At 57.2% G+C, this 27,423-nt stretch overlaps 2 protein-coding genes across 5 annotated transcripts in view; one reads left to right on the top strand and one right to left on the bottom strand.

The window, feature by feature from the left end:
• The window catches only part of ADCK5 (aarF domain containing kinase 5), a 15,437-nt gene extending 5,001 nt beyond the window's left edge, over positions 1-10,436 (top strand). For both annotated transcript variants that reach the window (XM_014797284.2, XM_087447180.1), the window contains exons 2-15: positions 3,001-3,107; positions 4,028-4,177; positions 7,794-7,869; positions 8,004-8,204; positions 8,288-8,428; positions 8,515-8,628; positions 8,717-8,848; positions 8,917-9,000; positions 9,093-9,174; positions 9,254-9,332; positions 9,427-9,518; positions 9,585-9,837; positions 9,922-10,038; positions 10,119-10,436. In XM_014797284.2, coding sequence (XP_014652770.1) covers positions 3,001-3,107; positions 4,028-4,177; positions 7,794-7,869; positions 8,004-8,204; positions 8,288-8,428; positions 8,515-8,628; positions 8,717-8,848; positions 8,917-9,000; positions 9,093-9,174; positions 9,254-9,332; positions 9,427-9,518; positions 9,585-9,837; positions 9,922-10,038; positions 10,119-10,224 — 1,734 coding nt within the window. In that variant the 3' untranslated portion in view covers positions 10,225-10,436. The remainder of the gene's footprint in view (positions 1-3,000; positions 3,108-4,027; positions 4,178-7,793; positions 7,870-8,003; positions 8,205-8,287; positions 8,429-8,514; positions 8,629-8,716; positions 8,849-8,916; positions 9,001-9,092; positions 9,175-9,253; positions 9,333-9,426; positions 9,519-9,584; positions 9,838-9,921; positions 10,039-10,118) is intronic.
• Positions 10,420-27,423, bottom strand: CPSF1 (cleavage and polyadenylation specific factor 1). Of its 3 annotated transcripts, none has more exons than XM_087447124.1 (38): positions 27,342-27,423; positions 27,096-27,254; positions 18,612-18,639; positions 18,382-18,524; positions 18,155-18,235; positions 17,876-18,027; positions 17,641-17,802; positions 17,340-17,479; positions 17,150-17,260; positions 16,968-17,061; positions 16,728-16,815; positions 16,523-16,645; positions 16,385-16,436; positions 16,210-16,304; positions 16,068-16,142; positions 15,906-15,986; positions 15,744-15,833; positions 15,395-15,505; positions 15,176-15,317; positions 14,903-15,081; positions 14,677-14,813; positions 14,424-14,598; positions 14,144-14,350; positions 13,953-14,042; positions 13,723-13,866; positions 13,488-13,640; positions 12,569-12,685; positions 12,399-12,489; positions 12,244-12,328; positions 12,035-12,176; positions 11,804-11,956; positions 11,554-11,730; positions 11,403-11,469; positions 11,278-11,325; positions 11,043-11,198; positions 10,839-10,968; positions 10,618-10,756; positions 10,420-10,535 (listed from the first exon to the last, which is right to left on the bottom strand). In XM_087447124.1, exons 2-38 carry the CDS (start codon positions 27,237-27,239, stop codon positions 10,488-10,490), a joined length of 4,350 nt encoding a protein of 1,449 aa, XP_087303250.1. In that variant the 5' UTR covers positions 27,240-27,254; positions 27,342-27,423; the 3' UTR covers positions 10,420-10,487. The 3 variants fall into 3 exon arrangements, with proteins under 3 accessions (XP_087303250.1, XP_087303251.1, XP_087303252.1); XM_087447125.1 differs by having other exon boundaries at positions 17,641-17,787; XM_087447126.1 differs by lacking the exon at positions 17,641-17,802.

Genomic DNA, 27,423 nt, shown 5'->3' with positions numbered 1-27,423 from the left:
CGTAATCATGGTGAATTTATCATGCCTGAAAATACTAACAGTAATTCCCTAATGTCTGCTGTCCGTATTCAGATTTGTGTGTTGTCCCAGAAATGTATGTTATAGGTGCTTTCTTTCAGATTGAGGTCTGGTCAAGATTCATGCTTTGTACTTGGTGTTGGTCTGTCTAGCCTCCCAATCTACAACAGTTCTCCCACTTTTTTTCCCCTAACTTTTTTTTAACTTCTTGTTATTAAAAATTGCAAATATTTACGGAAGTGGAGAGAATTGATAAATGGCTATGCCCAGCACCAGTAGTTCCCAACTCATGGGTCTTAATGACTTTCTGAAGAGGCCAGGCCATTGTTTGGAGAATGTCCCACACTCTGGATCTGCTTGTTGGGGTGTTCTCAGGGTCACTGATAAGGCCTGTTGAGCAGCGGTGGTTTGCAGCTGGTGGCTGTTGTCAGTTCTGATTCAGTGGGCTTGTGGTCTTGCCGAGATCAGAATCACAACAGAATCCTCACTGGCCAGAGGAGCAGGCAGCTGGTATGGATGGCCTCGAGGCTCCTGGCTCTCAGGCGCCGGCCTTGGGTCATCTTGCTCAGCTCCTCACGCTTGCCCTGAATCCTCTTGGCTCTGTCACCCAGCCACCCTCCCTGGGGCCATGGCTCTGCCTAGGGCTCCAGCCCCCTCTGACTGAATACTTGCCCCTGCCTCCTCCCGGGTGACCTTCCCAGCACATCTCCCCTCCCTGCTGGAACCCCCGGGGCCCTGGGACACCGGCTGGGTCCAGCTCACTTTGCTGCCCACCCTTTCCTCTGGGGCAGCCCCCCTCCCCCTCTTGAGCGCACATATGTTTCCAGCCCCCCTCCCCCTCTTGAGCGCACATTATGTTTCCAGCCACACGGTCCTGGCTTCTCCTCCTCAGAAACACCCTATACTGTCCTGGTTTCACGCCTTCACTGATGCTGTGCCCTCTACCTAGAAGACCCTCCCCAGTGTCCACGTAGAAGTCCTGCTCACTGCCAGGTGGCAGGATCCCTTCCTCCCTTGAGCCCTATGCTGTCCTGGTGGCCCTGTGGTTCTGTCTGCCTCTGTGGTCTCTGGTTGCACGCAGGACCCATTGTCACACTGGTCCTCGTGGGTAGGGTTTGTTTGGTGGGCGTGTGTGGTAGGAGATGTGGAGTCAGGTGAGCAGTACAGGGAGGGGTCTGGAGACCTCGTCGCAGAGAACAGGAAGGGTCTGGACGGAGCTTGGGCAGAGTTACACCTAGGGGAGGGCACAGTGTAGGGGCAGGCAGGGCTTCGCCCTCCTGTACACCTGCTGTTGTCACAAACCCTTGTCTGATGTAAGGTAGGAGGCAGTTGGGATCCCAGCCTGGAACCAGCCATCCTGCAGGCACTGACTAATGTTCTGAGCAGCTGTCCGCCATCTGTGGTCACAGGTGCCTGTTCACTGGGCCTCCCCTTCTGCTGCACACGTGGCCAAGTCAGGTTGTGGGGACCAGAAGGGCAGCAGGGTGGGCAGCGCGCTGTGCTGCCCTCTTGCACAGAAGGCTGGAGCTGTGGACCCCCGAGTCTCTGCCTGCTGCTGGCCCTCACCTCCTGTCTGCCTGTGGTGCCTTTCTTGCCTCTCAAGGGCTTTCCTTGAGGATCTGCACTCGCTGTGTGTGGCCTTGCTGAGCAGAGGTTTTCTGTCAGCCCTTGTTCTCCTCTTGGCACAGTAGGTCATGGACCTTTTCCTTTGACTTTTGTGTTGTTTTTCAGTCCTTGAAATTGTCTTCAGGGCTGTACACTTTGGCCAGAAAGTTTTTGGAAAGTCAGGTCCTTATTTGGCCCAGAGTTCACAATAATAATGTTAACATCTGTGCTGCAGGTTATGACTTAGTATGCACAATCCTTTTTTCCCTAAAGACTACGAATTTACAGTTGGCGTATTTGTGGTTGAGGAACTCTTTTTTTTTTTTTTTTTTTTGGTGAGGAAGATTAGCCTTGAGCTAACATCTGTTGCCAATCCTCCTCTTTTTGCTGAGGAAGATTGGCCCTGGGCTAACATTGTGCCCATCTTCCTCTACTTTATGTGGGACGCCGCCACAGCATGGCCTGATAAGCAGTGCGTAGGTCCACGCCTAGGATCTGAACCTGCAAACCCCAGGCCGCCAAAGTCGAGCCCACAAACTTAACCACTATGCCACCGGGCCGGCCCCTGAGGAACTCTTAAGACCTCATAATTCAAATAAGATTGGGAGACCAAGGTTGCCAGTGAGCGTAGGAGAGCCGTGATGTTTCTACGGTCACTAAAATAAGGCAGCACGTTGTGCAGCGTCTCCGTGGTACTTTGCTTCTCTACGTGTCCTGCTGGCTGTGGCATATCTTCCACTCGGCCTTCCCTACCCTTCTCCAGGTAGAAGCTTTCCAAGTCTCCACCTCTGGGGTCTTAGTAAGTGGAATTCCTTGTGCCTTCATTTGCTTTTAGAACAATGACCTACACGAGGTCCGTTTTTCCTGCATCTCGTCTTCCACCTTAGCGTCTGACATCTTTCTGATTGTGTGATTAAGCATTCTTGACGTTGTCTTTGGAAATGCAGGTTGCCTTTCTGAGGCTGCTGGTCAGTGGTCTCAGCAGCAGGAAATAGTAAATGATAGGTCCCAGGGTCCTAGTAGAGTGTCAGGGGCGGGGACCACGGGGACATTCAAAGGCAGGGCATTTCTAATGGCCATTGAGGTGTGTCTGAAGCAGCAGCTCCTGGTGCAAACTGTGTGTAGCCTTCTCTTATGGGATACTTTGACCTCAGCCTTGCTCTCAACAGGTGGAACTGTCCTGCATTCCAGAGTCCAACACGTGGGCTGGGCCCACACACAGGCCAGGCAGCACTGACACTCTTCCATGATGTATTTGGGTGGAGGGTAGGGGAGGCACAGCTTGCCCCTCAGATGCATGCTGTGAGGATGTGGGAGACAGAAGACCAGAGGGCGTGTTCCTGCCTCGTCTGACCTGTGCCGTTGCTCACTTTGCAGTCACAACTTTGCCACTTCCACTCTGCTCTGCTGCAGAGCCGGCCGAAGCCCTGGCCGTCCCCTGCTGCCTTCTTCTGGAGAAACCTCAGGGTCCTGCCTGCGAGGTGGTGAGTTCTCCACAGCCACAGGCACCCTGCAGGGCATGTGCTGCTCGCCAGGCAGGGATGGATGACCTCTGCTGTGGGGCTGGACCTTCTCTGTACCCTCACCCTCAAGAGGGGATGCGTTTGCTCCTTGGTGCAGTGCACTGGGATCCACGACCACCAGGGTCCTGACCTGGGACTGGAGTTTGAGGGGCGGGACACCCCAACAGCACCATCATGAGCAGATGGCAGCTAGAGCTGTGTGCTCTGAAGATAACAGAGTGTTGGGTGCAGAGCGCAGGAGGGTGGGACTGTGGGCAGGATGGGGCGGGAGTGAGGTGGGAAGGCGGCCAGAGGCAAGACTCAGGCCTGGCAGAACTCGGGGTGAGAGTTGCTGAATGCTCGCTCTCTGTTTGGTGACTGTGGGGCAGACACGTGACTGGATGCTGGGGCTGCCATGGGATTCGGCTCCCACTGGGTTCAGCGTGTGTGGGGCTGCTGCTAGATTCCTTGTCTTGAGCTCTCACCTTATTCAGTATGTGTTAGCTGCGCCTCTTACCCGGGCTCTGCCTTCCTGACACTTGCAGTCTAGTTGGGCCATCAGCGAGGGGGACAGTTGTTGTAACCCTCTACAGTCCTGCCCTTGAGCTGCTTCCCATGTAGCCAAGGAGCCACTTTCTAGATCCACTGGCCCCTTGGAGTCTGGTGTCCAGGGTCTGTGGGACTCAGGCAAGGTGACTTGGAGGCAGTGGTCAGAGAGCACTCTAGTGACCACACAGGTGTCTGGAACCCATGTCACCTGCAGAGGCTCCTAGCGCAGCTGTAGCATCCATGGGGTTGGCCAGGCTTTGGCCAACCAGAGGGAGCAGGGTCCTGCAGAGTCCAGGCCAAGCAGGGAGGGACAGATGGGAAGTAACCCAGGCTGTGCACCTGTCTCCCTCCAGGTCCGCGAGACGCCAGCCCCTGTGGAAGAAGGCGCTTTCTGCCACAGCGGTGGGGGGGCCCCTGCTTCTTGGAGTCCGCTATTTCATGGCGGAGCCGCAGGAGAGGAGGCGGCTGCGGCTCATGGTGGACGGTGTTGGGCGCTTTAGCAGGTAGGAGGGTCTGGGTGGCGTAGCTTGGCTTTCTTCCCTGCCCAGTCCTATCCCTCAGATGTGTGGGGCCTTGAGGGGGCTGGGAGGGGCTGCAGGGTTTTGCTGGGAACTGTCAAGCTGCCTTCCAGGCATTCTTGTGCTGCCTGGTGGGGCAGCCCAGCAACGCAGGGTCCACGTGGGCATAGTGCATGTGAGCCATCCATACTGGACACGGCCTCCACAGACCCTTGAGATCTACCTTGACCTGTGAGGGGCAGAGGCAGATCTCCCCCTCCTGGGACTTCTGCCAGCTGGTGGGCAGACAGGCAGCTGCCTCTTCCTCCTCATCTTCCTTCTTGCCCCCTCAAGGAGAGTTGGCATCCAGACAGAGAGGTTTGGGGCTCAGGGGAGGGCTGCCGACTCACCTTCCCTCCCAGTGGACTGGACCAGAGATGGGTGATGTCTGGATATGATATTAACATCAAGGCTGTCTTAAACTGAAGGCTCTTTTCATACTCCTTTGTCTCCCAGTGCAGGATTTGGGGGACAGGGGTGATCTTCCTGTTAGAGCACCTAGGGTAGGCATTCCCCCTCTTGGTCAGATCCAGGAACTCCTACAGCCACCAAGTCCTGAGAACCGGCTCTTGGCAGTGAATGAAATCTCAGTTTACCCGTTCCCACTGTTCAGCTAGGGGGTGCACACGATTGCCTGGGGAGGGAGCTCACGTGAGACTTTGGTTAAGGAGGCTGCGGGGGTTGGGGGGTGGTCCCATTCCACTGGCTCTGAGCACCTGCTGCCTCTCGGTCTAGGTTGATTTCTCAATGGAAAGCTTAGGACTGCAAAGACCTTCAGATACTTAGCCAGAAACTTCATTAAGGTTTACGCTAGTGGCGGCCCTAGGTTGGTGGATGGCTGAATGCTTGACCACTTCCTGCCTCGAGAATGAAACAAGCCCATTACTTCTCAGCTCACTGGTGGTGGTGGCGCCCCTGCACCAACTCCCTGGGTGGTCAGTTGATGGGCTTGCCTGGAACTCCTAGTCACCCCAGGGCAGGTTCTGGGCGGTGGCCTGTGTCCCACAAGGTTGTCCAGTCTCCATAGCCCCGAGGTTGATGAGGGCAGAGCGTGGAGTTGGCTCTGTTTTCTCTTCCATGACCTTCCACTGTGTGGGACCATGCAAGACTGGTGGGGACTGTCCCCACGCAGCCTGGTTCTGAAATGCACACTTGGCAAGTCTCGGCTTATCTTACTTTCTGCCGTTTCCCACTGTTAGATACCCCAGCAGCAGGCTTGGCGTGTCTGCCTTTTCTCCTTCCCTCCTGGGAAAATGAATTTTCACAGCTTGCTTTCTGAGGGTGAGCTGGGATTGGAGGGAGGGGAGCTAGAACTATTATTTTCCCAACAGTCTGCACATTCTTGTCAGCTCTAAGTCCTAACAGTTGCAGGACAGGCAAGCCTGATGGAGCATCCCTGGCTGGGTGCAGGGTGACTGCAGGGCCACACAGCACGTCCTGGGTAACAGGGCCCCAGGAGGGAGCACAGTGGGGAATAAGTCAGGACCAGGTCGCCACGAGGAGTTGGCACCTTGTCCTGTTGCATGAGAGTGGGTATCAGAACACGTCATGTGTGCCAGGCACTCAGAGACTGGGGGTGGTGGAAGGTTTGCATCAGGGCCCTGGCTTCACCCCACCCCTTATTTAATGTCATTTTTTTTGTGTGAGGAAGATTAGCCCTAAGCTAACATCCGTTGCCAATCCTCCTCTTTTTGCTGAGGAAGACTGGCCCTGGGCTAACGTCCGTGCCCATCTTCCTCTATTTTATATGGGACGCCGCCACAGCATGGCTTGACAGCGGTGCGAACCTGCGAACCCCAGGCTGCTGAAGTGGCATGTGCACACTTAACTGCTACACCTCCGGGCCAGCCCCTAATTTTAATTTTTTAAATCTCTGTGGGCTTTCCCCGTTTTTTGGGACACAATTTCAAATGTCCAGAAAAGTTGCAAGAATACAAAGGAACTTTTTTCTGCTTGAAACACTTGCAAATAAATTGTCAACATGCTCCACTATCCCTGAAACCTTGAGTGTATTTCCTAAACAGGGACGTTCTCTCCATAACCACAATCAGGAACCATCTATTATTTTCCTGTAATGCTCAGACCCCATTCGTATGTCACCAGGTGCCCCAGTAACCACCTTTTTAGCACAAGGATCAGGTCCAGGGTTCATGTTTAATCTGCTTCAGTCTGGAACAGTCCCCCAGGGTCTCCTTGACTCTCATGGCTAAATTCAAAGTCAGATCCTGGTCCTCCAGACCTCCACGTCTGCCTAAGACTTCTGACACCAGCTGCAAGTTCTGGGGTTCCTGCAGCCTCCCTCACTTCAAACCACTGGCTACAAATTGGGGGTCTCTACAGACTCCCTCAGTTTTAACAGCTCCCTAGGACAACTCACAGAACTCAGGAAAGTGCTACACTTATGATTACAGTGTTATTATAGCAAAAGGATACAAATCAGAACCAGCCAAAGGAAGAGATGTGCAGGGTGAGGTCTGGGAGGATCCCAAAGGCAGAGTTTCCACATCCTCAGAGTTGCATTACCCTCCTGTCATTGATGTGACAATCCATTTGGATTAGCCCCCTGAGCTTCAGTGTCCAGAGTTTCTGTTGGGGTTTCATTATGTGGGCATGATTGAGTCATTGGCCTCATGACTGAACTGTCTCCAGCCCCACCTCCATCCCCAGTTGGGTTTATATCACTTGGCTCAGAGCCCAAAAACTCTAATCACATGGTTGGTCTTTCTGGAGCGGGATACAGCTGAGAGGCGGGATGGAGAGGCTTGGCTTGGACTGGTGGCCCCAGGTCCTCTTGGGGCTCTGTCTTGAGGAGCAGGAGCCCACATCCCTATCATGAAGGGCCAAGGGTCTGCAGTCTGCAACGCTGAAGGCCTGGATTCTGGTCCTGGATCCTTCCCTCTCCAGACCCAGGGCTGCCAGTCTGTAGCCTGGGGCATGGGGAGTGAGTGAGGACCCCTGCCGACACCAGAAGGGGCCTGGTCCTCAGCCAGGAGAGCACTTGAGTCCCAGCTCTGGGATTCTACTCCCTGGGGGCTTCTGTCCACAGATGTGTGGAGGGCACCTGCGGGGGGCTGGCAGGGCCCAGTCCAGGAGAGGTCGCTGAATGTGGAGAAGGCAGGAGTGGAGGGGGCCCCAGAATGAGGGCGCAGTCTGCAGATGGGAGCTGGTGACAGAGTGGCTACCTTGTCAGCTGTCACAACTGTGCCAGGTCTTGAGTGGATTTTTTTATAATGAACGTTATAAAAGAATGAAAAAGAAACCACGCCTGGTTGTTAGGGCCCGAGACCCCCATCCTAGTTCTGGCCCTTCCCATCTATCCTGGGTGTCCGTCAGTGTTGTGTTCAGGGACTGAGGAGTGGTGTAGGTACAGGCTGGCTGTTCTGCAGACCAGGAGCTGAGACTGACCTGCTGGCAATGCTGTCCTGAGTGTAAAGAGGCTGTGCCAGGACCCGGCAGCCCCTGCCACGTGCTCACAGTGGTCTGAGGGGCTGGCAGGGGTGGGGCTAGACAGCAGCATCTGAGATGAGTGCCTGCTGGGGCTTAAAGCAGCCTCTGCCGACAGGTCTTTGAGGATTGGCCTACAGATCTCCCTGGACTACTGGTGGTGCACGAACATCATCCTGCAAGGGGTGGAAGAGGTTTGTCCCTGCGCCTTGGGCCATAGCTGGGCCTGTCTTTGCAGCCTGCAGGGGCGCCCGGGAGGAGGCGGGTGTTGGGGGGACTGAGGAGGTACCCACCCGTCCCCATCCCCTCCCTCCATGCCTGTGGTCAGAACAGCCCGGGGTACTTGGAAGTGATGTCTGCGTGTCACCAGAGGGCAGCTAATGCCCTGGTGGCCGGGGCCATCAGCAACGGGGGCCTCTACGTGAAGCTGGGCCAAGGGCTGTGCTCCTTCAACCACTTGCTGCCCCCTGAGTACATCAGGACGCTGCGTGTGCTGGAGGACAGGGCTCTCACGCGTGGCTTCCAGGAGGTGAGCCCTGCTGTTGGGATCACAGAGGCTGGGAGGGCTCCGGCAGTGGCCCCCACGCTTCTCCAAGAACCCTCTCCTGCCAGGTGGACCAGTTGTTCCTTGAAGACTTCCAGGCTCCACCCCACAAGCTGTTCCAGGAGTTTGACTACCAGCCAATTGCCGCTGCAAGCCTGGCCCAGGTGCACCGAGCCAAGCTGCACGATGGCACGGCCGTGGCTGTGAAGGTACACACGAGCTTGCCTTGCACTGCAGTGGGCTCTGGGGCTGTGGTGGCAGCTGCAGGTGCTCCCTGCACCCTCGCCCGATGTAGGTGCAGTACATCGACCTGAGGGACCGCTTTGACGGGGACATCCACACCCTTGAGCTCCTGCTCCGGCTCATCGAGTTCATGCACCCCAGCTTCGGCTTCAGCTGGGTCCTCCAGGTAACTGCTGCCCAGAGGCAACGTCCTGCATGTGCCACACGTGGGCTGGCCCGCAACCTGTACACCATATTACCTGTCTGGCCCCCAGGACCTGAAGGGGACACTGGCCCAGGAGTTGGACTTCGAGAATGAGGGCCGAAACGCTGAGCGCTGTGCACGGGAGCTGCAGCACTTCCAGCACATCGTGGTGCCCCGCGTGCACTGGGACACGTCCAGCAAGGTGGGCTGGGCCCCCTCCCGGGTGGGGGTGCACACGTCTGCTAAGCTCAGCCTCTTGCTCTCTCCCAGCGCGTGCTAACTGCTGAATTCTGTGAGGGCTGCAAGGTCAACGATGTGGAGGCCATCAAGACCATGGGGCTGGCAGTGCAGGACGTGAGTGCTGTGTACATGGGATGTGGGGAGGAGGGAGAGGTGAGTGTGCTGTGTGCATGGGATGACACGGCATGGTCCTGTTCTCTCCCCAGATAGCAGAGAAGTTGATCCAGGCTTTTGCAGAACAAATATTTTACACAGGCTTCATCCACTCTGACCCCCACCCTGGCAATGGTAGGAAAAGCCCCCAGGAGGTAGAGGTCAGGGGTGGGGGTTGGGAAAGGTGGTATAACCCTAAGTGCTGTGTCCCCAGTTCTGGTGCGGAAAGGCCCAGATGGGAAGGCACAGCTGGTGCTGCTGGACCACGGGCTGTACCAATTCCTGGACGAGAAGTAAGCTGGGAGCTCGGGGTCTGGGCTGGGCGCTCGCCCTGGGGCTGGCCTTTCCTGCCCTGGTGGCTCTGGGCTCACTGCTGGGCCCCCACAGGGACCGGTCAGCCCTGTGCCAGCTGTGGCGGGCCATCATTCTGAGGGATGACGCTGCGATGAAGGCACATGCAGCCACACTTGGGGTGCAAGGTGAGGCTGGGGCATGCAGGTGCACAGGCAGGTAGGGCACACAGCCCTGGCTCAGCCCTCCCCCAGACTACTTCCTGTTCTCTGAGGTGCTCATGCAGCGACCCGTGCGCCTGGGGCAGCTGTGGCGTTCGCACCTGCTGAGCCGTGAGGAGGCAGCCTACATGCAGGACATGGCGCGGGAGCACTTCGAGGACATCATGGGCGTGCTCAAGGCCCTGCCCCGGCCCATGCTGCTTGTGCTGCGCAACATCAACACCGTGCGCGCCATCAACGCCACCCTCGGCGCCCCTGTCGACCGCTACTTTCTCATGGCCAAGAGGTGTGATGTGCTGTGGGGCATGGCGGGGTGGGGGCAGGCGGCGGGGTGGCAGGGCAGGGCCAGGCTGACCCTGTCTCCGGGCAGTGCGGTCAGGGGCTGGAGCCGCCTGGTGGGCGAAGCATACCAGAACGTCTGTGGTGCCAGCCTCCTTCGCCATATCAGGGTCGTCTGGGAGATGTTCAAGTTTGAAGTGGCCCTGAGGTGAGTGGACAGGAGGGGGCCAGCAGGCGGGTGGCCAAGGCCTGCTGCCCACCAACCTGTGACCCCTTCACCCACCCCAGGCTGGAGACCCTATCGATGCGGCTCACCGCCCTCCTGGTTCGAGTCTTGGTCCACCTGGGCCTCATGCCCAAGCCCGAGGGGCTCTATGAGTACCTGGAAACCTAGGGAGCCCAGGGCAGAAGGACCACAGAGCATGTCCAGGGCCAGCAGTGTGCCCAGCCTCAGGCCGATGGAGCTGGCCAGGGCTGGAGGTGTGGACACCATAAGACCTGGGGCATTGCAGCAACTGTGGCCTGGAGCTGGGGGCCGCCGTGGGGCTCTGACCACAGCTGGGCCAGGAGACCTTGGAATGACCACACGTTCTCAAATCAAATCAATCTTTTTCCTTGTGTTTTGTACAAAAGGGGCATGGGGGCAGCATCTGGGGTCTAGAAGTGGGCAGTGACACGATCTGTCTCCAACAGGTCATCCAGGATCTGCAGGGAGAGGGAGTGGGTGAGAGCAGGCTGAGGGCAGGGCAGGGCAGGGTGAGGCTGGGGTGGGGCAGGGCTGGCTCACGATGTCGGGCGTGGTGCCGATCTTCTTGGCCAGCTCGCCTCGCTCCATAGTGCTCAGGTACAGATAGCGGTTGAGCAGCTCCCCATCTAGGACGTTACGCACAGCATTCTGTAGGATGCGCCTGTCCACGTGCAGCATCCTGGGGGAGGTACATGGATGGTGAAGGGTCAGGACAGACCTGAGGGAGTCCGGGTGTCCCGACAGGTGGGTGGTAGGCTCACCGGAAGGCACGGGGGTTGAGGCCGGCGTGGTGGGGCAGCATGGTGGTCAGAGCATTCTGCAACATCAGCAGACGCCGGTAGGTCTTCTCCTGCATGGGCAGCAGGAGCCCAATGCCACCGTCCAGTGTGGCTGCGGGGGGGGCACACTGTGAGCCCCACTGATCCCCCCCACCACACCCCGGCCCATTCTGCCCTGGCACTCACCGAACCACGTGATGTGCTTGTTCTCCCACACAACCGACTTCTTGCTGGGCCCCTCAGCAGCCCCCCGGCACGGGGTCCTCCAGAATGTGTTCACGTGGGCACCCACATGGAAGTCTGCCCGGCGCAGCAGGCGCATGCCCCCAAAGCTCTCCTTGGCTGGGCCAGAAGGACCTCAGGTCACTGCCCGCCCAGCCACCAGCACCCAGCCCAGCAAAGGGACAGAGAGAGTACTCACCTTCTGGCAGGTACATATATACCATGAGGTTGCGGTCACGGTCAGACACTGGAGAACAGAGCCCCAAGTCAGCCCCAGCCACCCCAAAAGTCTCGGCAACTCCAGCCCCCAGGCCTCGCACTCACCCAGGAAGCCCAGCTGGGCGTTGTCCACCATGAAGTCCACACTGTACACTTCCAGGGGCTTGGCATCCTGGGGACAGGGAGGGGAAGAATGTCAGGGTCAGCATGGGGCCAGCGCCCACCCCACACACGGTCCTCAGGCCCCTCAGGGTACCCGGGACACAAGGCTCAGCGTCTTGCTCTCCTCCTGGTAGCGCAGCAGTGAGATGCTCTTCATGACGTCCGCGGCCAGGATGAAGTTCTTGACGCTGATCATCTGGTGGATGTAGAGCTGGGTGTCGATGAAGGCCATGCCCGTAAGCTCGCTGGCCCGTAGGCTCCACAGGAAGATCTGGGGGAGGGGGTGAGCAGTGAGTGGTGGGCGGCAGGCTGATGCTCAGGTCGCAGGAGTGGGGGACACGCACCTTCTGACCAATGGCCGACACCAGGTGGCCATTGCAATGGCACAGGGCAGTCACAGGCCCCTTCTGCTCTTTCTCATACAGGACCTTGAACTTGTTCTTGGTCAGGGGTTGGCCGGGCTCGGGCACCACCTCGATCACGTCCATGATCAGGATCTGCCGGGGTGGGGGTGTGAAACACGGGGACAGCACAGGGGATGCTGGGCACTGCCAGCCCCCAGCCCTGGCCCTTACCCGCCCGCGGCATGTGACCTCCTCCCCTTGCATGAGGCAAGTCCCAGCAGCCACATAGCCCTTGAGGCCTGACACGGTCTCCTCGCTGCGCAGCGACACTGTCTTCATGCACGTCACATGCTCCCACTCCTCCAGCTCGATCCTGTGTGAGGCCAGGTCAGGACGCAACCCTGGGCCAGCCGCCAGCCCCCGCCCGGGCCCAGCCTCACCTGGCGTTGGGGATGGCTTCCCAGCTGACTGGGGAGATGAGCTGGATGGAGAAGGCCTCCTGCTGGGGGTGGATGTACCGGTCATCTGCAAGGACGAAGGAGTGAGTCAGGGTGGGGCCGCCCCAAGAACGGTCCCCACTTGGGGTGTCGCGCACCTCTCTCGATGGTCTCAAACTCCTTCTCCTCGCCTGTCATGCGTGGGATGCGTGTGCACGGTGTGTTGGTGCTGGTGGCGACAGCGTACACCTGGGAGGTGGGGAGTGGAGGGCGTCACATGCCAGAGGCTAGGACCAGAAGGTCCCTGGCCTTGGTGGAGGGGTCAGACCTTGGACTCCACGTGGTAAGCCACATAATGGGCCGTGCAGCGCAGTGGGATCTTCCTGACAGGCCACGGGGCATCATAGGACAAGTAGGCAGGCAGGACGCTGATCCTCAGTTCGCCCTGTGGGGGACGGGTCAACGAGGCCTGGCATCAGGCAGGACAGGTGACCCAGGCCTCCAAGGGCTCCCTGGGATGAGCCCTCAGCTCTGTTGGAGCAGGGGTGTGCAAGGGGCTGCTGTGTCCAGGCGAGGCCCCAAGAGAGGCCACAGCTTGCTGTCCTGTGCTTCATGGGCTTCCCGTCCCTTCTCCCAGGCTTGCCCAGGGCTGGGATGCTGGCCACAGCTGTAGTCTGGGCCAGGGTAAGGGACGGCCAGACATAGAGGGCGATGAAGGCCCCTGCGAGGGCCCAGAGCTGCTCTCCTTCACCCAGTCCTAAGGGCATGAGCACTTGCAAAGCACTTGCCACATCACCACTGAGTCCTCAGAGTGGCCCAAGGGGTCACTGCTATCAGCGTGATGTCAAAAAAGAGGAAACTGAGGCTCAGATAGGGTGAGCACCTCACCCAGAGTCACACAGCTCCTAAGGGACAGAGCTGCTCTCCAAGCCCACAGAGCAGTCACTGGACCCCAGCTGTCCAGGCAGGTGCCCTGGTGGGCTGTAGCTTCACTCCCAACAGCCCCATCCTCCAAACCTTCCCAGTGTTAAGCCCCAGGTTTCACCGCCTTGGCCTTGGCCCCCACCACCCTCTCTCTGTTTACCCCCCAATCCTCTAGGTGGATCCCAGGGTCCCCCCATCCCCAGCCATCAAAGGCCTCACTTGTGGGGCCCCAGCACCTGGTCCTCCTCGGGCAGCACTGGCGAGTGTCGGAGGGAACCAGGCCAGGGCCACGTGGGGAAACACCAGCCCTGGGGCCTCCCTACCTGTCTGTTGAAGTACAGGAAGCCGCGGGGGCAGTTGACATTGTGAAACGGAGCAAAGGAGTCAATGGGGCCGTCAATGCCCATGGGGTGTAGCCGCAGGGCCCCCCGGCCAGTCACGAGGAGCCAGTGGGGTGAGGGGCCACAGATGAACACCTGGGGGCAGGCACCATGAAGAGGCCGCCAGGAACAGGCCCTGTCTGCCCCACTCTGGACTCCCGTAAAGCTGCCTGCCTACCCCCGAGTAGCCATAAATGTCCTCGAAGTAGCGGAACCGTGCCACGCGGCCACGGGCCCCAACGCCCTCCTCGGCGCTGCCACCTTCTGCCTTTTTCTTGGACAGCTTTAGCTTCTTCTCACGGAAGTTGATGTTGTGGGGGACCTAGGGTGGGGGCTGCCATGAGGGCCAAGTCCTCTCCTGCCCCTGCTCTGCATCACCCCCTGCCCAGCTCGGCCCAGCCACGGCACCTTCTTAAAGCGGACTTTGAGGTTCCCCTGGCTGAGCTGCGAGTCGTGGGGGAAGGCCTCGTAGATGAGCAGCTCCTGGTCCACGTGCACCTGGGGGACAGTGTGGGGTCATCAGGGGCATGGTGGCAGTGTGGAGCCACTGGGGGGCAGGGAAGGGTCAGTGTGGGGGGTGACCACCGGCCTGCGCTCACCAGCAGGTAGGGCCTGCTCTGGCGGCTCCCCAGTGCCACCAGCAGCACCTCCTTGACAAGGGGCAGCTCCCCCTGGCGCGTGGCCTCCTCCTTTCGGGCCTCGCCCTGCGTGGTGGGCTGACCGAAGGAGCTGTCCACCAGGACCCGCTGCCCCACGGGGAAGTTCTTCACCAGGAACACCAGCCGCCAGTCAGGGAGCTGGTAGATCTGCGGGGAGAGTGGGGTTAGTGGGGGGCGGTTGGGGTGGGGGGGGCTGCGCTGGGCACAAGGCATCACCCACCTCCATGGTTCCATTCTCCCGCACCAGCAGGCACCAGTGGGTGGGGTCGGCCCGGAAGGGGGTGGGGTCCCGGTCAGCGGGCGGCTGGCTACTCCTGCGTGCCTCCTCCTTGCTGGGGCTGAAGAGGGAGCCCGAGTCCCCGTACAGCATCTCCTCCTCATCATCCACCGTAGGGCTGGGGGCCAGCAGACTCATCACACACAGCCCACCCCAGGGACTCCAGCCCCAGCCTGTGCCCCGACCCTCCACGCACCTGGTCTCTGAGCCCTGGCCCTCTGCCTCGGAGCCACTGCGGCCCCCCAGCTCATCGCGGGCCCCACCCAGGCGGCTCTCGGTGGTGAACATGCCGCTGACGTCACGGTACACGCAGAGCGTGATCACCTTGGACTGCTGCAGGGAGGGGGGCAGGGCTCAGCAGTGGGCGCGGGGGCGGAGGGGACAATGGGCCCCAAGCCCCAGGGATGGAGAAGGGGGCCTACGTGGTGCAGTGGGGGTTTGTGCAGCGCCAAGCGGTGGTGGCGGCCCCCATACGAGTCGCTCTTGAGCAGGAACATGGTGACGTGGCCCTCAGCACTCATTATGACCACATACGGGTCGGCCACCGCACACTGCACGATGGGGGAACCCAGGTCCACGGGGATGAAGTGCAGCTGGTTCACTGCGGGCACAGGACGGTCAGCACAGGAAAGTCAGCACAGGGTGGTCAGCGTGCACCACCGCTAGACCCCAGCTCACCCGCCTGCCCGGCCTACCTCCTTCCAACAGGCGGATGCCAAGTGGTGACACTTGCACGATGTAGCGATTGTCCCCGATGTTGCCTGCAAAGACTGTGGGGCCCTGTGTGGCAAAGCCGCTGGTGTCCAGCTCCATGATCTCCTGCCCCGTCTGCAGGATCTGTGGGCCACAGCCAGTGAGGTGCACTCCTCACCAGTGGGACCCCTGCCCCAGGCTGCTGGGCCCCAACCCCTCACCATGGTGGAGTCTTCTCGGCTCAGAATAAGAAACCCATGTCTTCGCCCATCGTCATCTGCTTCGGGGGCACTGGACTCCTGCTCTGCCCCCTCACCCTTGGGGGTCTCCTCCTGTGAAAGCAGAAAGAGAGCAGGAACCCCACTGTCCAGCCAGGGGTGCTTGGAGAGCGAAAGGAGACCCTCAACCCAGACAGACCCCACGGCCAAGCCAGAGCAAGGCAGCAGACGCACCTGCCTGAACTGGCACAGCAGAGCCCTGTCCAGGCCGCCCACACACACAGTCCACAGGGAGGGGAGCATGGGGTCACCTGCCCCCTTGGGGCCTCCTCACCAGCCTGGGCGTACCTACCTGCTCCTTACGCACAGGGGCAATGACTGTCCACATGTCATAGCAGCCAGGAAGTTCAAAGGTTGTCACCACCTGGGGCCGGATGCTCTTCTAGAATGACGGTGGGGGCGTCAGCCCACCCAGGTCCTGCCAGGAAGTGCCACCCCGCCCACCCCCACACACCTGCAGCACTGACAGGGCCCCATTCTTCCCGTAGCCGGAGCACACCACAATCTCCAGGTCTGGCTCAGGGCTGTTCTGAAACTGCACAGGGACCTGGGGTGAGGACAGGACCCCACCACTGCATGAACACCACCGCCCACCTACTCCCCCCACCACGGGCACCTCTTCAGAGAGGAAGGCAGGCTCGCCCATGGCCGCGTTAGCACAAGGTCCGATGTTGAGGATGCTGTCGCACACCTGCAGGCACAGCAGTGGTGAGACAGGCTGGCCAGGGGGGTGGTGCCCTCTCTGTGCCCAACCTCACCTCAAAGGAGTAAGTGGCCAGCTGTGTGCCTGACTGGGCCTCGCTGCCGTACACTTCAATCTCATCCACCTCGTCCTGTGGCACCGACTTGCCCCCTGCAGTACATTGAGAGCCCGTCTGAGCCCACCCTGGTCACCCAGCCCCCCAGCCTGCTCCATCCGACCCCAGCCCTCACCTGACCAGCCCACTGTGGAGTCCACTCGCTTCTTCTTTGAGGGAGGCTCTTCCTGCAAGGCAGGAGGGAGCAGTGAGCAGCCCTATGAGGCCACCCCTGCACAAGGGGGCAGTGTCCTGACAGGTCCCAGACACCCACCTTATCAGCAGCCTCTCGGACGGCACTGGCTGGGGGCTCCTGCAGCTTCTCTGTGTACTTGAGAAGGAGGGAGTTGCCCAGGCGAGAGCCGAGGAATAGGTACCCGGGCTCCATGGTGACCATCTGAGGGCAGACGGGCGGTGAAGGCAGGGCCGGGGCCAGGGCCAGGCCCAGACCCAGGGACCCCCACCTAGTCCCAACTCACACTGGTGGTGAGGACGCTGGCAGCGGCCTTGTCGAAGTGGAAGGCGCGGACACTGCGCATGCCATCGGTGATGAGGGTCAGCACGTAGCTGCAAGGAGGGGGGATGCTGAGCTGGGGGCAGGGCTCACTGGGGGAGGACGCTGACTCGGGAGGGCTCACTGCGGGGGGACGTTGAGGGGGCAGGGCTCATTGGGGGGAACGCTGAGGGGGCAGGGCTTACTGAAGGCAGGGAGAACTCACATCTCGCCGCCCTTGAGGGAGATGACCATCTTGTCATAGGAGATGAAGGCCGCCTGGGCACAGTCAAGAGTGATCCGCACGCCCTCCTGGGTGCCTGGGCGGGGCAGTCAGACAGACTCAACAACCCCCCCCATCCCCGCCCCCCAGACCCACCCCTTGGCCCCGCCCCCACCCACACTCACGCAAGGGGAAAGCGGTGGTGCCGGTGGTGAGGCTGTTGAGAGCCACGCCATACGGGGGGACGCTCTGGTTCAGGTACAGCAGCGAGTTGACAGCAAAGACCACCACCCCACCTGGAGGGAGACATGCTGGTGGGTGGGGCTCAGTACCTTCCATACTACCACCCCCGCCACACACACACGCAGCCCTCACCTATGGGCTTGGGCACAGCGAGGGCCTGGGTGCAGTCGAAGGGCAGGCTGGTAAGGGACCAGATGACGGGGTGGACCTTCTGCGTGATATTCAGTGAAATGGCCACGATGGAACACGTGTCCTGCCGCACAGCCACCCGCCTGGGGCCACAGCAGGTGGGTCAGCCAGGGGCCAATCACAGCACTCTAGGGGCGGGGGAGCCCAGTCCTGGCCCCAGTGAGACCTGCCTCAGATCCTCCCTTCCCTGAGCAGGCCCTGCCCCAGGCCGAGACAGCTGCAGCCCACAGCAGAGGGGCCTCACCCAGGCCAGGTCTGGTTGGGCTCAAACAGGATGAGCAGTGTGGGCTCGTAGTAGCCATGCAGGAACTGCAGGTCGACAATATTGAGAAGCTTCTCGTCCAGGGCCCGCACATCAATGATGTAGCTGGGCAGGAAGCTGGACCTCTGCCTGGTGGGCAAGGGGCTTCAGTGGGTGAAGGGGTGGGGGGAGGAAGGAAGTCAGGCGCAGGCAGCCCCTCCCCCACCCCAGCACTCACCCCTCACCCATGAGCCCCTCATGCTCCTCGGCCAGGCTCTCTCTTCGGAAGGGCAGGACCACCAGCCGCGTGCCGTAGATGAGCATAGCTGCACAGCGTCCGTCAGGGTCCACCCGCACCCGCGGCGTGTGCACATTCTGCACAAACCCGTCCTGGGGGCGGAGGGGCATCAGGCAGGCCACAGGGCAGGAGACCCCAGGGGAAGCAGGGGAGCAATGCGCTGGGGCTGGGAAGGGAGGGACAGTGGCGGGGCGTGGTGGGAGCACGGCCTGGCCCTACCCGCAGCTCGGGCTCCTCAAAATAGTGCAGAGACAGGGTCTTCAGGTCGTGGGTGCCTGGGTCATACTCCACCACTGACAGCTGGGGGTGGGGGTAGCGGTGTCAGAACTGCAGCCAGCCCACCACGGCCCTGCCCAGCACCACCGCCCACAACCCACTGCTGTGCCCCAGGACCCCACCCCGCCAGGACTCCCCCACCTGCTCCCACCTCCAAGCCCACCACCCACCTTGGCGTCCTTGAAGCTCAGGAGCAGGGCATCCCGCTTGGCGCCCGCCAGCTGCACGCTGGCCATGGACATGACATTGCCAAAGAAGGAGAAGGAAGCCACGAGCTCCAGCTTTTCCCGGTGCTCCCGGTGGGCCTTCCCCTCTGGAGGAGAGGCCAGTGGGTACAGGTCTGGGGCCAAATGCTAGCCGCCCACACCCCCAGGCGCGTGGCAGCCACCCCTGCGCTCACCTGTGCTCCTGTCATTCTTGGTCAGTGCCTGGAGGAGGGAGGAAGAGGGAAGGCAGTCAAAGGCCACGCTGCTGCCACCAGCAGCCCCACGTCATGGAGGGACAATGGGAAAAGACTGCCCAGGGCCAGCCCTGCCACCAGGAGCCCTGCTCGAACCCTCACTGCAGTGGGGAGCATGCAACCAGGCACTCCTGGAGATAGCCATGCACACCCCAGCCCAACCCACGCACAAACTCAGGTTCACACCCCAGGTCCCCAACCGGCTACAGGGCCCCTCCTCAGGAAGCTCCTCACACAGCTTCCCCAGCAGCGTGCCCCGACCCTGGGGGAACTCTGTGTACTGCTCTCTGTGCACCCCCATGCCTGCCTGGCTGTGCCCCCACAGACTCACCCCTAGGCCCAGCCACCACGTGGGTGGCACTTTACAAGACAGGCTTCCAGCCTGAGCCAAGGCTTGTCACTAGCTGCCAATTACGAGTGACTGCTATGAAGAAGGAACCCTCGGCTCGGCTGATAACGAGGGAGCCCCACTGAGTCAGGACTGGGCCTGCTGGCACAGAGTGACACCAACACCAGGGCTGTGGCCCTCGCCCTGTCCCATGTCCGGCCAGGTGCCTTCTCCAGGGCAGGAGGACGTCTGGACTGAGTTAGATAAACTGCAGACCTCTGTCATCTTCGGTAATGAAATCGGAGACAGCGTGGCCATCTTCTGCACCACGCAGAGGGTTGGTGTTATCCCCTGGCTACGTTCAGTTGCTCGTTTTTCTTTTACAGAAAAACAAGGGCTCCAAGTCTCATTACCTTTTCATGATGATAAGAGGCTGTTTGTTCTTTGCTACTAAGTAGTTATTTAAAACAAACTGACAAACACATTTATATGTCATTCCTTCAAGGCAAGGAAAGTTTTAATGAGTAAAAAAAGGTCATTTTTAATAATACACTTGTGCTATGGGGAAAGCATCCTGAAAAGAGCTGCTTGAGAAAAGCCAAATGTTTAACTCAATAGATACAGAAAAGACATTTTATACCTCCAATACCTATTTCACAACAAAGAAAACTCCAGGCCGAGGACTTTGCCAACAAATTCTACCAAATGTTTAAGAAATAATGACAAACTTCAAAAACGCTAAACACCACCAAAACTAAATAGAAAAACCCACTGGTCCCAGGCTGATGGCACCTCCAACACCAACAGTACACAGGCAGGTGGGACAGGATGTTACACCAAACTCCTCAAAATATCTGCAAATGAGCCCAGTGACATGTGAAAAAGATACTATATCACAACCAAATTGAGTTATTCCAGGAAGGCAAAATTAGTTTACCACAAGAATGCCCATCGCTAAAATTCACCTTACTATCAAAATTAAGAAGAAAAATCATGTATTGTTTCAATGGATATAAAAAAGCATTTGATAAAATTCTAGACCCATTCATGATAAAAATTCTTAGTAACCCAAAATACAACTTCCTTAACTGAATAAAGGTTATCTACAACAAATCTACAGCAACACTGCACTTGGAGTAAAATGGATCAGACCAGCCCAGGACACTTGCTCTCCCCTTGCCAGATGCAAGGTCAATACACAGAGACCAACTGCAACTCTGTATACCTGCAGGACACAGAGTGAAAATGCAAAAGAAATTTTAAAAGACATGTGGACACAGTCAAGTGGACTAACATACTATTGGAATCCTCGAAGTAAGGAGGGAGGGAAAGGACTGAACCCATAACTGAGGAAAGGCTGACCAAAAAATTTCCAAAACTGATGAAAGGCATCAATCTGCAGATTCAAGGTCATCAAATCCTGAAGCAGGATAAATACAAAGAAAACCACAACCAAACACATCACAGTCAAAAGACATAAAACCAAAGACAAAAAGATCTTAAAAGTGGCCAGGGGAAAAAAGAGACACCACCTTCATAAAAGCTGCTTTTCAACAGAAACGACACAAGCCAGAGACAGCAGAATAACACCTTTAAGGAGCTGAAAGAGTAAAAAGTCAACCTAGAACTCTAAACCTGGTGAAGACATCCCTCAGAAAGGAAGTTGAAACAAAGACGTGCTCAAAGAAAAGCGGAGCAAATTCACGGCCAGGAGAAACACTCTACAAGAATTACTAAAGGAAGTTCTTCAGGCTGAAAACCCAGTGACAAAAAACAATTACAACCTCCCAAATAAACTAAGGATCCATGAGCCTGTGACGATGGAAATAAATGAATAAATAAATGAGGGAGGAAAACTCTTCCTTACGGTGAAAAGTCCACCACTAGACACAGAAGGAATGGCGGGATCAGAAAAAGCCCAGGAGCCGCCATCATCAGCATCTCTGATTCTGACACAACGGATGCTGGAAGTAGAAGATGGAAAGTTTGAGGAGTAAGACAGTGTTTACACAGCCTCCAAATTAGTCCCCACAAGATACTTACTAGTCACCAAAGGAACAATCATAACGTTACAGCGGGAAACCTGGCCTACCCACCCTAACCAAGCCATCCAAGCCAGCACCCCCGGGATTGCACAAAGGGACATCAAGGTGCCTCTTTTGCTACAAAGGATATCATTAGGACAAACTGGCCAGGTCTGACCGGCCTGGACCTAGATCAGTGTCACTGTCCTGATTCAGATCATTGCTCTGTGGTTCTACAGGAGACTGTTGTGTGGTCGGGATGCACACGCCACGCTCACCTCTAGGAGCCAAGGGATCTCCTGTCTGTAACTTACTCTCCCGGTTCAGGAAAGAAAGACAGAGAAATGGCAAAATGTTCACATTCGGGGCTCTGGGTGAAGGGACACAGGGAATCTTTGTGCTATTCTTGCAACTCCTCTTTGAGTCTGAAATTATGTAAAGCTGAAATGCTCAAAACAACAACAATAACGTTTTGCAGGCATATAACATATGCAGAAGTAAAACGCGTGACAGCAGAATAAAGAGTAGGGGGTAAACAGGGCTGAAGTGTCACAAGGATTTTGCGTCATTTGGGGCAAAAGAACTCATTTGAGCCAGACTGTGATAAAACAGGGAGGCCCATGGTAATCTCTAATGAAACTAATTAGAAAATAATAGAGATGCAACTAAAAACCAATAGAGAAGACAAAATGAAATGAAATACCTGACTAATCCGAAACACTGCAAAGGAAGAAAAAGGAAGAATAAAGGAACAACAGAAAGTCACAGAGCAAGACGGTGGTTCAACCCGATATGTGAGAAACTACATCCCACGTGAACAAACCCATTGCCCCGAGGACACGACCCACTGTCGGGCGACAACACCCCACCATTTGTACTGAGTCGTTGTGAACAGAAGGACACAGATTTTAAAAAGACATTGCATGCAAGGACTTAAAAAAAAAAAAAAAGGAAGCTGAGGTAACACATTACTACTGGACAATGCAGATCTTAAGGAAAAAGTATCAGAGATAAAAAGGGACATTTTATAACAAAAACGTCAGTTCAAAAGTAAAACATTATCTTGGGGCCGGGCCCGTGGCTTTGCAGTTGAGTGCGCGCGCTCTGCTACTGGCGGCCCGGGTTCGGATCCCGGGCGCACACCGATGCACCGCTTCTCCGGCCATGCTAAGGCCGCGTCGCACATACAGCAACTAGAAGGATATGCGACTATGACATACAACTAACTACTGGGGCTTTGGGGGAGAAAAGGAGGAGGATTGGCAATAGATGTTAGCTCAGAGCCGGTCTCCCTCAGCAAAAAGAGAAGGATGAGCACGGATGTTAGCTCAGGGATGATCTTCCTCACACACACACAAAAAAAGTAAAATATTCTAAATTTGTCTTGTATGTACCCAATAATGCAGCTTCAAAACACACATATAATTCTTGATAATCCTGTAGGGCAAGTTGCCCCATCTTGTTCATCTTTAAACTTATCTTGGATATTCTTGATTATTGGCTCTGCCATATGTACATTTGAGAATCAGATTATTAAATCTAACGAGAAACCTTACTGCAACTTGGAGAGGAAGGACAATGAATTTATGAGTTAATTTAGGGAGGGTTGACATCTCTACAATAGTGAGACTTCCCATTCATAGCCATGATATATTTTCTATTTACTTGGAACTTTAATTAATTTCAATAAAGTGCTGTACATTTTTTCCTCCCAAAGGCCACAGGGGCCTTTCTTGCTGCCTGGCTGTCACACCATGGCTGCCCCAGGCCATGCCCTTGCCCACCTCCCACACACAGCTTCTCCGCTCTTGGCACAGCAGCACGCCCCTCCTCTCGCTCAGCTGCCCTTGCTTCCTGCCTCACCCAGAGGATGGAGGTACCAGCCACGCTGCCCATCCGCGCCATCTGCTCCCACGAGCTCTGCTTCCCTCCTGCCTCCAGGGTGAGCTGTTCACTACTGCAGCCGTCTGCACCTGCACTAGACTCCCTGGGGCAGATGCAAGACAGCCTCAGGACAGGGCCATCACTCCCCTCCCGAATCTGGGCTGAGGGCTGCTCTGAAGGTCAGGCTGAGGCAGAAGTGACACCATGCCCCTAGGGTCTGGCCTTTGTGATGACTGGCAGCTTCCCCCTTAGTCTCCTGAGCTCCAAGTAAGGAGCCCAACTACCTCGAGGCCACCATGCTGCCAGAAAAACCAAGCTAGCCACATGAGGAGAGGGGCAGAGAGACATGCTCCACTGGCCTCCAGCCCTCAAGGCACCCAGTTGGGGCCCAGCCTCACAGAGCAGAGGCCAGGCATCCCCACAGCCCCTGCTGTGCCCTGTCCAAACTCCACCAACTCACAGATGTGCGTGACCATGGCAATGACTGCTGCTTGAAGCTCCCAGGGAGCTTGTCCCACAGCAGTGACTGGACTGAGCCCAAACGCTCTCACCCACTCAGGGACCCCTCCCCACCTCTCCCTCCATCATCTCAATCTCCTGCGGCAGCATACTTGACTCCCTGGTGCAGAGTTGGCAAACTTTCCTGGAAGAGGCCAAAGAGCAAACATCTGACTTATACTTTGCAGCTGCATCTGGTCTGTTGAGAATCCTTCTTTGGAATTTTTTACAACTCTTTAAAGATGTAAAAAGCTTCCTTAGATCTCAGGGGGCAGGAGTGGGCTGTGGCTGGCACGCCCTGCTCCAGGGGCTCATTCCCTTTGGTGCACAAACATCCTGCTGTCTCACTCATTTTTAAAAAAACCTCTTTTCCTGCCATTTCTTTGCTTCCCTTTGCACAAACCTCCTCCAGAGCTATCAATGTTACTAATTCTCCTCCTCCACTGGGCTCTTTTTTTTGGTGAGGAAGATCAGCCCTGAGCTAACATCCATGCCAATCCTCCTCTTTTTGCTGAGGAAGACTGGCCCTGAGCTAACATCTATTGCCAATCCTCCTCCTTTTTTTTTCCCTTTGTCTCCCCAAAGCCCCAGTAGATAGTTGTATGTCATAGTTGCACATCCTTCTAGTTGCTGTATGTGGGACGCCACCTCAGCGTGGCCTGACAAGCGGTGCGTCGGTGCGCGCCCGGGATCCGAACCCGGGCCACCAGTAGCGGAGCGCGTGCAGTTAATGGCTAAGCCACAGGGCTGGCCCACCCCACTGGGCTCTTTAACCCTACAGGCCCAGATCCCCACCTGCCACAGATCGCCTTGTCAAGAGTCACCAGGGCCCTCCAGGTCTCAGGCCTCACCTGAGACCCCCGTGTCAAGGGGTCCCCGTGGGACCCCATGTCAGGTCCTTCCCCGATATGCTGCCTTCCCTCAGCTACCAGGACACACTCCACCCTTCCTCCCACCTCCCTGGCCACACCTCCTCCGACTCCTCAATGGCCTCTTCTCTTCTCCTCAACCGTCAATGTTGGGGTGCCCCAGAGCCCAGGTGGCCGTCTTCTGGGTGATCCAACCAGCTTCAGAGTCTCCACACCACCCACAGGCTGAAGATCCCACTTCTCAACTCCACACTCTTGCTCCCAGCTCCTCCTCAACATGGCCACTGGCTGTGGAATCAGCACCTCAACCTGTCTGTAGCAGCCAATGTCCACAAGGGCCCCCATAACTCCCATCTCCCAGAAGTCAGCCCCTCTCACTGGGCCAGGGCTGCCAACACAACCAGGATGGGAGAAGTGACAGTGTGTCACCTCTAGATGAGGTTACAAAGGACACTGTGGCTTCTGTCCTGGTGGGTCTGTCTCTAAGCCCTCATTCTGGGGGAGGCTGCCCTGTGGAGAGGCCCATGTGCTGAGGAACTGAGGCCTCCTTCCAACAGCCGTGGGAGGGAGCTGGAAGCAGAAACTCCAACCCCAGTGGAGCCTTCAGAGGATGGCTGCAACCTCAAGCGAGATCCTGAGCAGGAGCCACCCAGCTAAGCCACTCCCGGCTTTCCAACCCTCAGAAACTGTGCGATATTGTCTGTTGTTTTAAGCTTCTACATTTTCAGGTAACTTGTTATGCGGCAACAATTAACTAATACAACGTCCAAAAATGAGCTCCTGATCCCCTCTCCCTATCCCTCATTCCATCCACAGCCTTCTCTGTGTAAGCTAACAGCAACTCCACCCCTCCAGGTGCTCAGACCAAAACTCAGACCCTGGCAAAACCTTGGTATTGCCATCAGCTCCTCACCCTCTCTCCCCCACATCCTGTCTGCCCTGAAACTGACTGCTTTTCACCATCTCCACTGCCTCCTGCTCCTGACTGGCCTCCCTGCCCACACTGCCCCCTACAGTCTCTTTTCAACACAGCAACCAGAGTGACCCTGGTAAAACACAGGTCAGGTCAGGTCACTCCTCTGCCAAAACCTTAACTCCCATTTGCCTCAGAGTAAGCACTCAGTTCCTACAATGGCCCAAAAGGGTGACATGCTGATGCCCGACCCCCACCCTTTTACCTCTCTGACCTTCTGCTCTCTCACCTCCTCACTCTTCTCTCCCTCATGACGTCTTAGCTTGTCCTTGAACACCAGCCTCTCCTGCCTTAGGACCTTCGCTCTGCCTGGAACCTCTTTGCCCGACACCCACAAGGCTCTCCATCATTTCCTCCTCACCTGCTCAAATCTCACCTTCCCAAGGTGAAATACTGCACCTGGCCCCCCACTGCTCCTCCTGCTCTGCTGGTTTCCACAGCACTTTCACCTCTAGTACATGATTTTACTGGCCACGTGGTCTGTCACCCACGAGAACATGAGTGCCACGAGGGCAAGTCTGACTGTAGTGCTCACCAACATCTCCCAAGACATTTCTGCTGAAAAGACAAATGAGGGAATTCCAATGGGCTGTGACCCCATTTGTAAAAAACATAACAATGTAAAAACTTCCAATTTGTCTCTAAAAGTTGGCTGGCATCAGGGAAGAGGAAACTTTATAGGAAGATGAGACTAAAAAACCAGCCTCAGGTTCAGGAAATACATCAAAGATGCTCTCATTCAACGTGGGGCTGTCGGTACGTGTTTGCAAGATCTCCTTTTCAGTTTCGAATGAAATTTTGACAAAAGCCAAGTACTGACCTCCAAACTGCTGTACTGCAAAAGCTTAAACGAAGATTTTTTTTAATGACACGTATTTAGCCACAAAGCTCTCACTATGATATTCCACCTTTTCTATTTTGCTGATTTTATCATGTACGTATTAGTACAGCAGTACACACATTTAACGCAAAAACAAACACATGTGTCCTGGGGTGGGTACCCAGGAACGTTGGCCTCCTTCTGGTTGCCCCTCCAACCCCATCTGCCTGCTGCATCAGCCCCTACTCCAAACTCTTCTGTGACTCCTCCCTGTTCTGTGGACAATAATCCTTCCCCCCACCCCACTTCCACTCTACACCTCAGTCCAAGTTTGCATGCCCTCCCTGCCCTCAAAGCTTCTGGCCTGTGCACAGGCTGTTCCCTCTGCCTGGAACACCCTCCACTCCCCCATCCTGTGCCTGGCTAAACCTTACCTCCCCTTTAGGAACAAATAAAAAGCCGCCTCTTGCAAGAAGCCTTCCTGGACCAACTCCCACCCCTCCAACGGCCAAAGCACCCCTGCTTTTCCTCTGTTGATGGGTTCATCACACTTTACTAAAACTCCTGCCAATAGTCTGTCCCCACATTAGACCCAGCCTTGTTCCTTTTGCCAGGAATGTTCTTCCCCTGTCAAACGCCAACTCGGCCTCCGGAGGCTCTCCTGATCAGCCAGCTGGAAACACACCGCCTCCTTCATTCCCTCCTCCATTTCCTCAGCGGCACCTGGTGCAATCTACAAGTGTGTTTACAGGAGTGTGTTTCTTTAGTGGACGTTCTCCCGTCCCACGTTTCTGCAGGTTTTGTTCGCCACTGTATTCCCACTACCTAGCACACCGAGGTGTCCATGTAATTTGCGGGCAAAACAAACGAGCACCTGCGAGGCACCGGGGCGGGGGGCCGTGCCCACCGGGAGCGGGGAGAGGCGGGACACCGCGGCGGCGAGCAGCGCGGGCTCCGGGCGCCCCGCCGAGCGCGGGGGCCGCGCCTCTGCGCCTAGACCTGGCGGCGGGGCCGGGGCGGAGGCCTACCTCGGCGTCGCGGTTGAGGCGGTACACGTAGAGCTGCGAGGTCCCGGCCACCACGAGGTTGCGCTCGCTGTTGTTGAAGAAGTTGCAGTACATGGAGAACTCGAGGCCGGTGGGCGGATGCGCCTGCTTGTACACGGCGTACATGGCGCCGAGCCCGGGCTCCGCGGGGCCGGAAGGACAAGATGAGCGCGGCCGCCGGCACGACCCCGTCCCGCCGCCCCCTGGCCACGCGCCGCCCGCCCCCACCTGGCAGCTGCAGCCGGCTCGCGGGGGACCGAGACCGCGGCGAACACGGCCCGGCCGAGCCCGGAAGCTGAGCGCCAAGGTT

This window comes from Ceratotherium simum, chromosome 23 (assembly GCF_057802395.1).
Source record: "Ceratotherium simum simum isolate JZ-2026a chromosome 23, ASM5780239v1, whole genome shotgun sequence".
Lineage (NCBI taxonomy): Eukaryota > Metazoa > Chordata > Mammalia > Perissodactyla > Rhinocerotidae > Ceratotherium > Ceratotherium simum.
The sequence above is the reverse complement of the archived record's forward strand: the minus strand, read 5'-3'. Positions and strand labels throughout refer to the sequence as shown.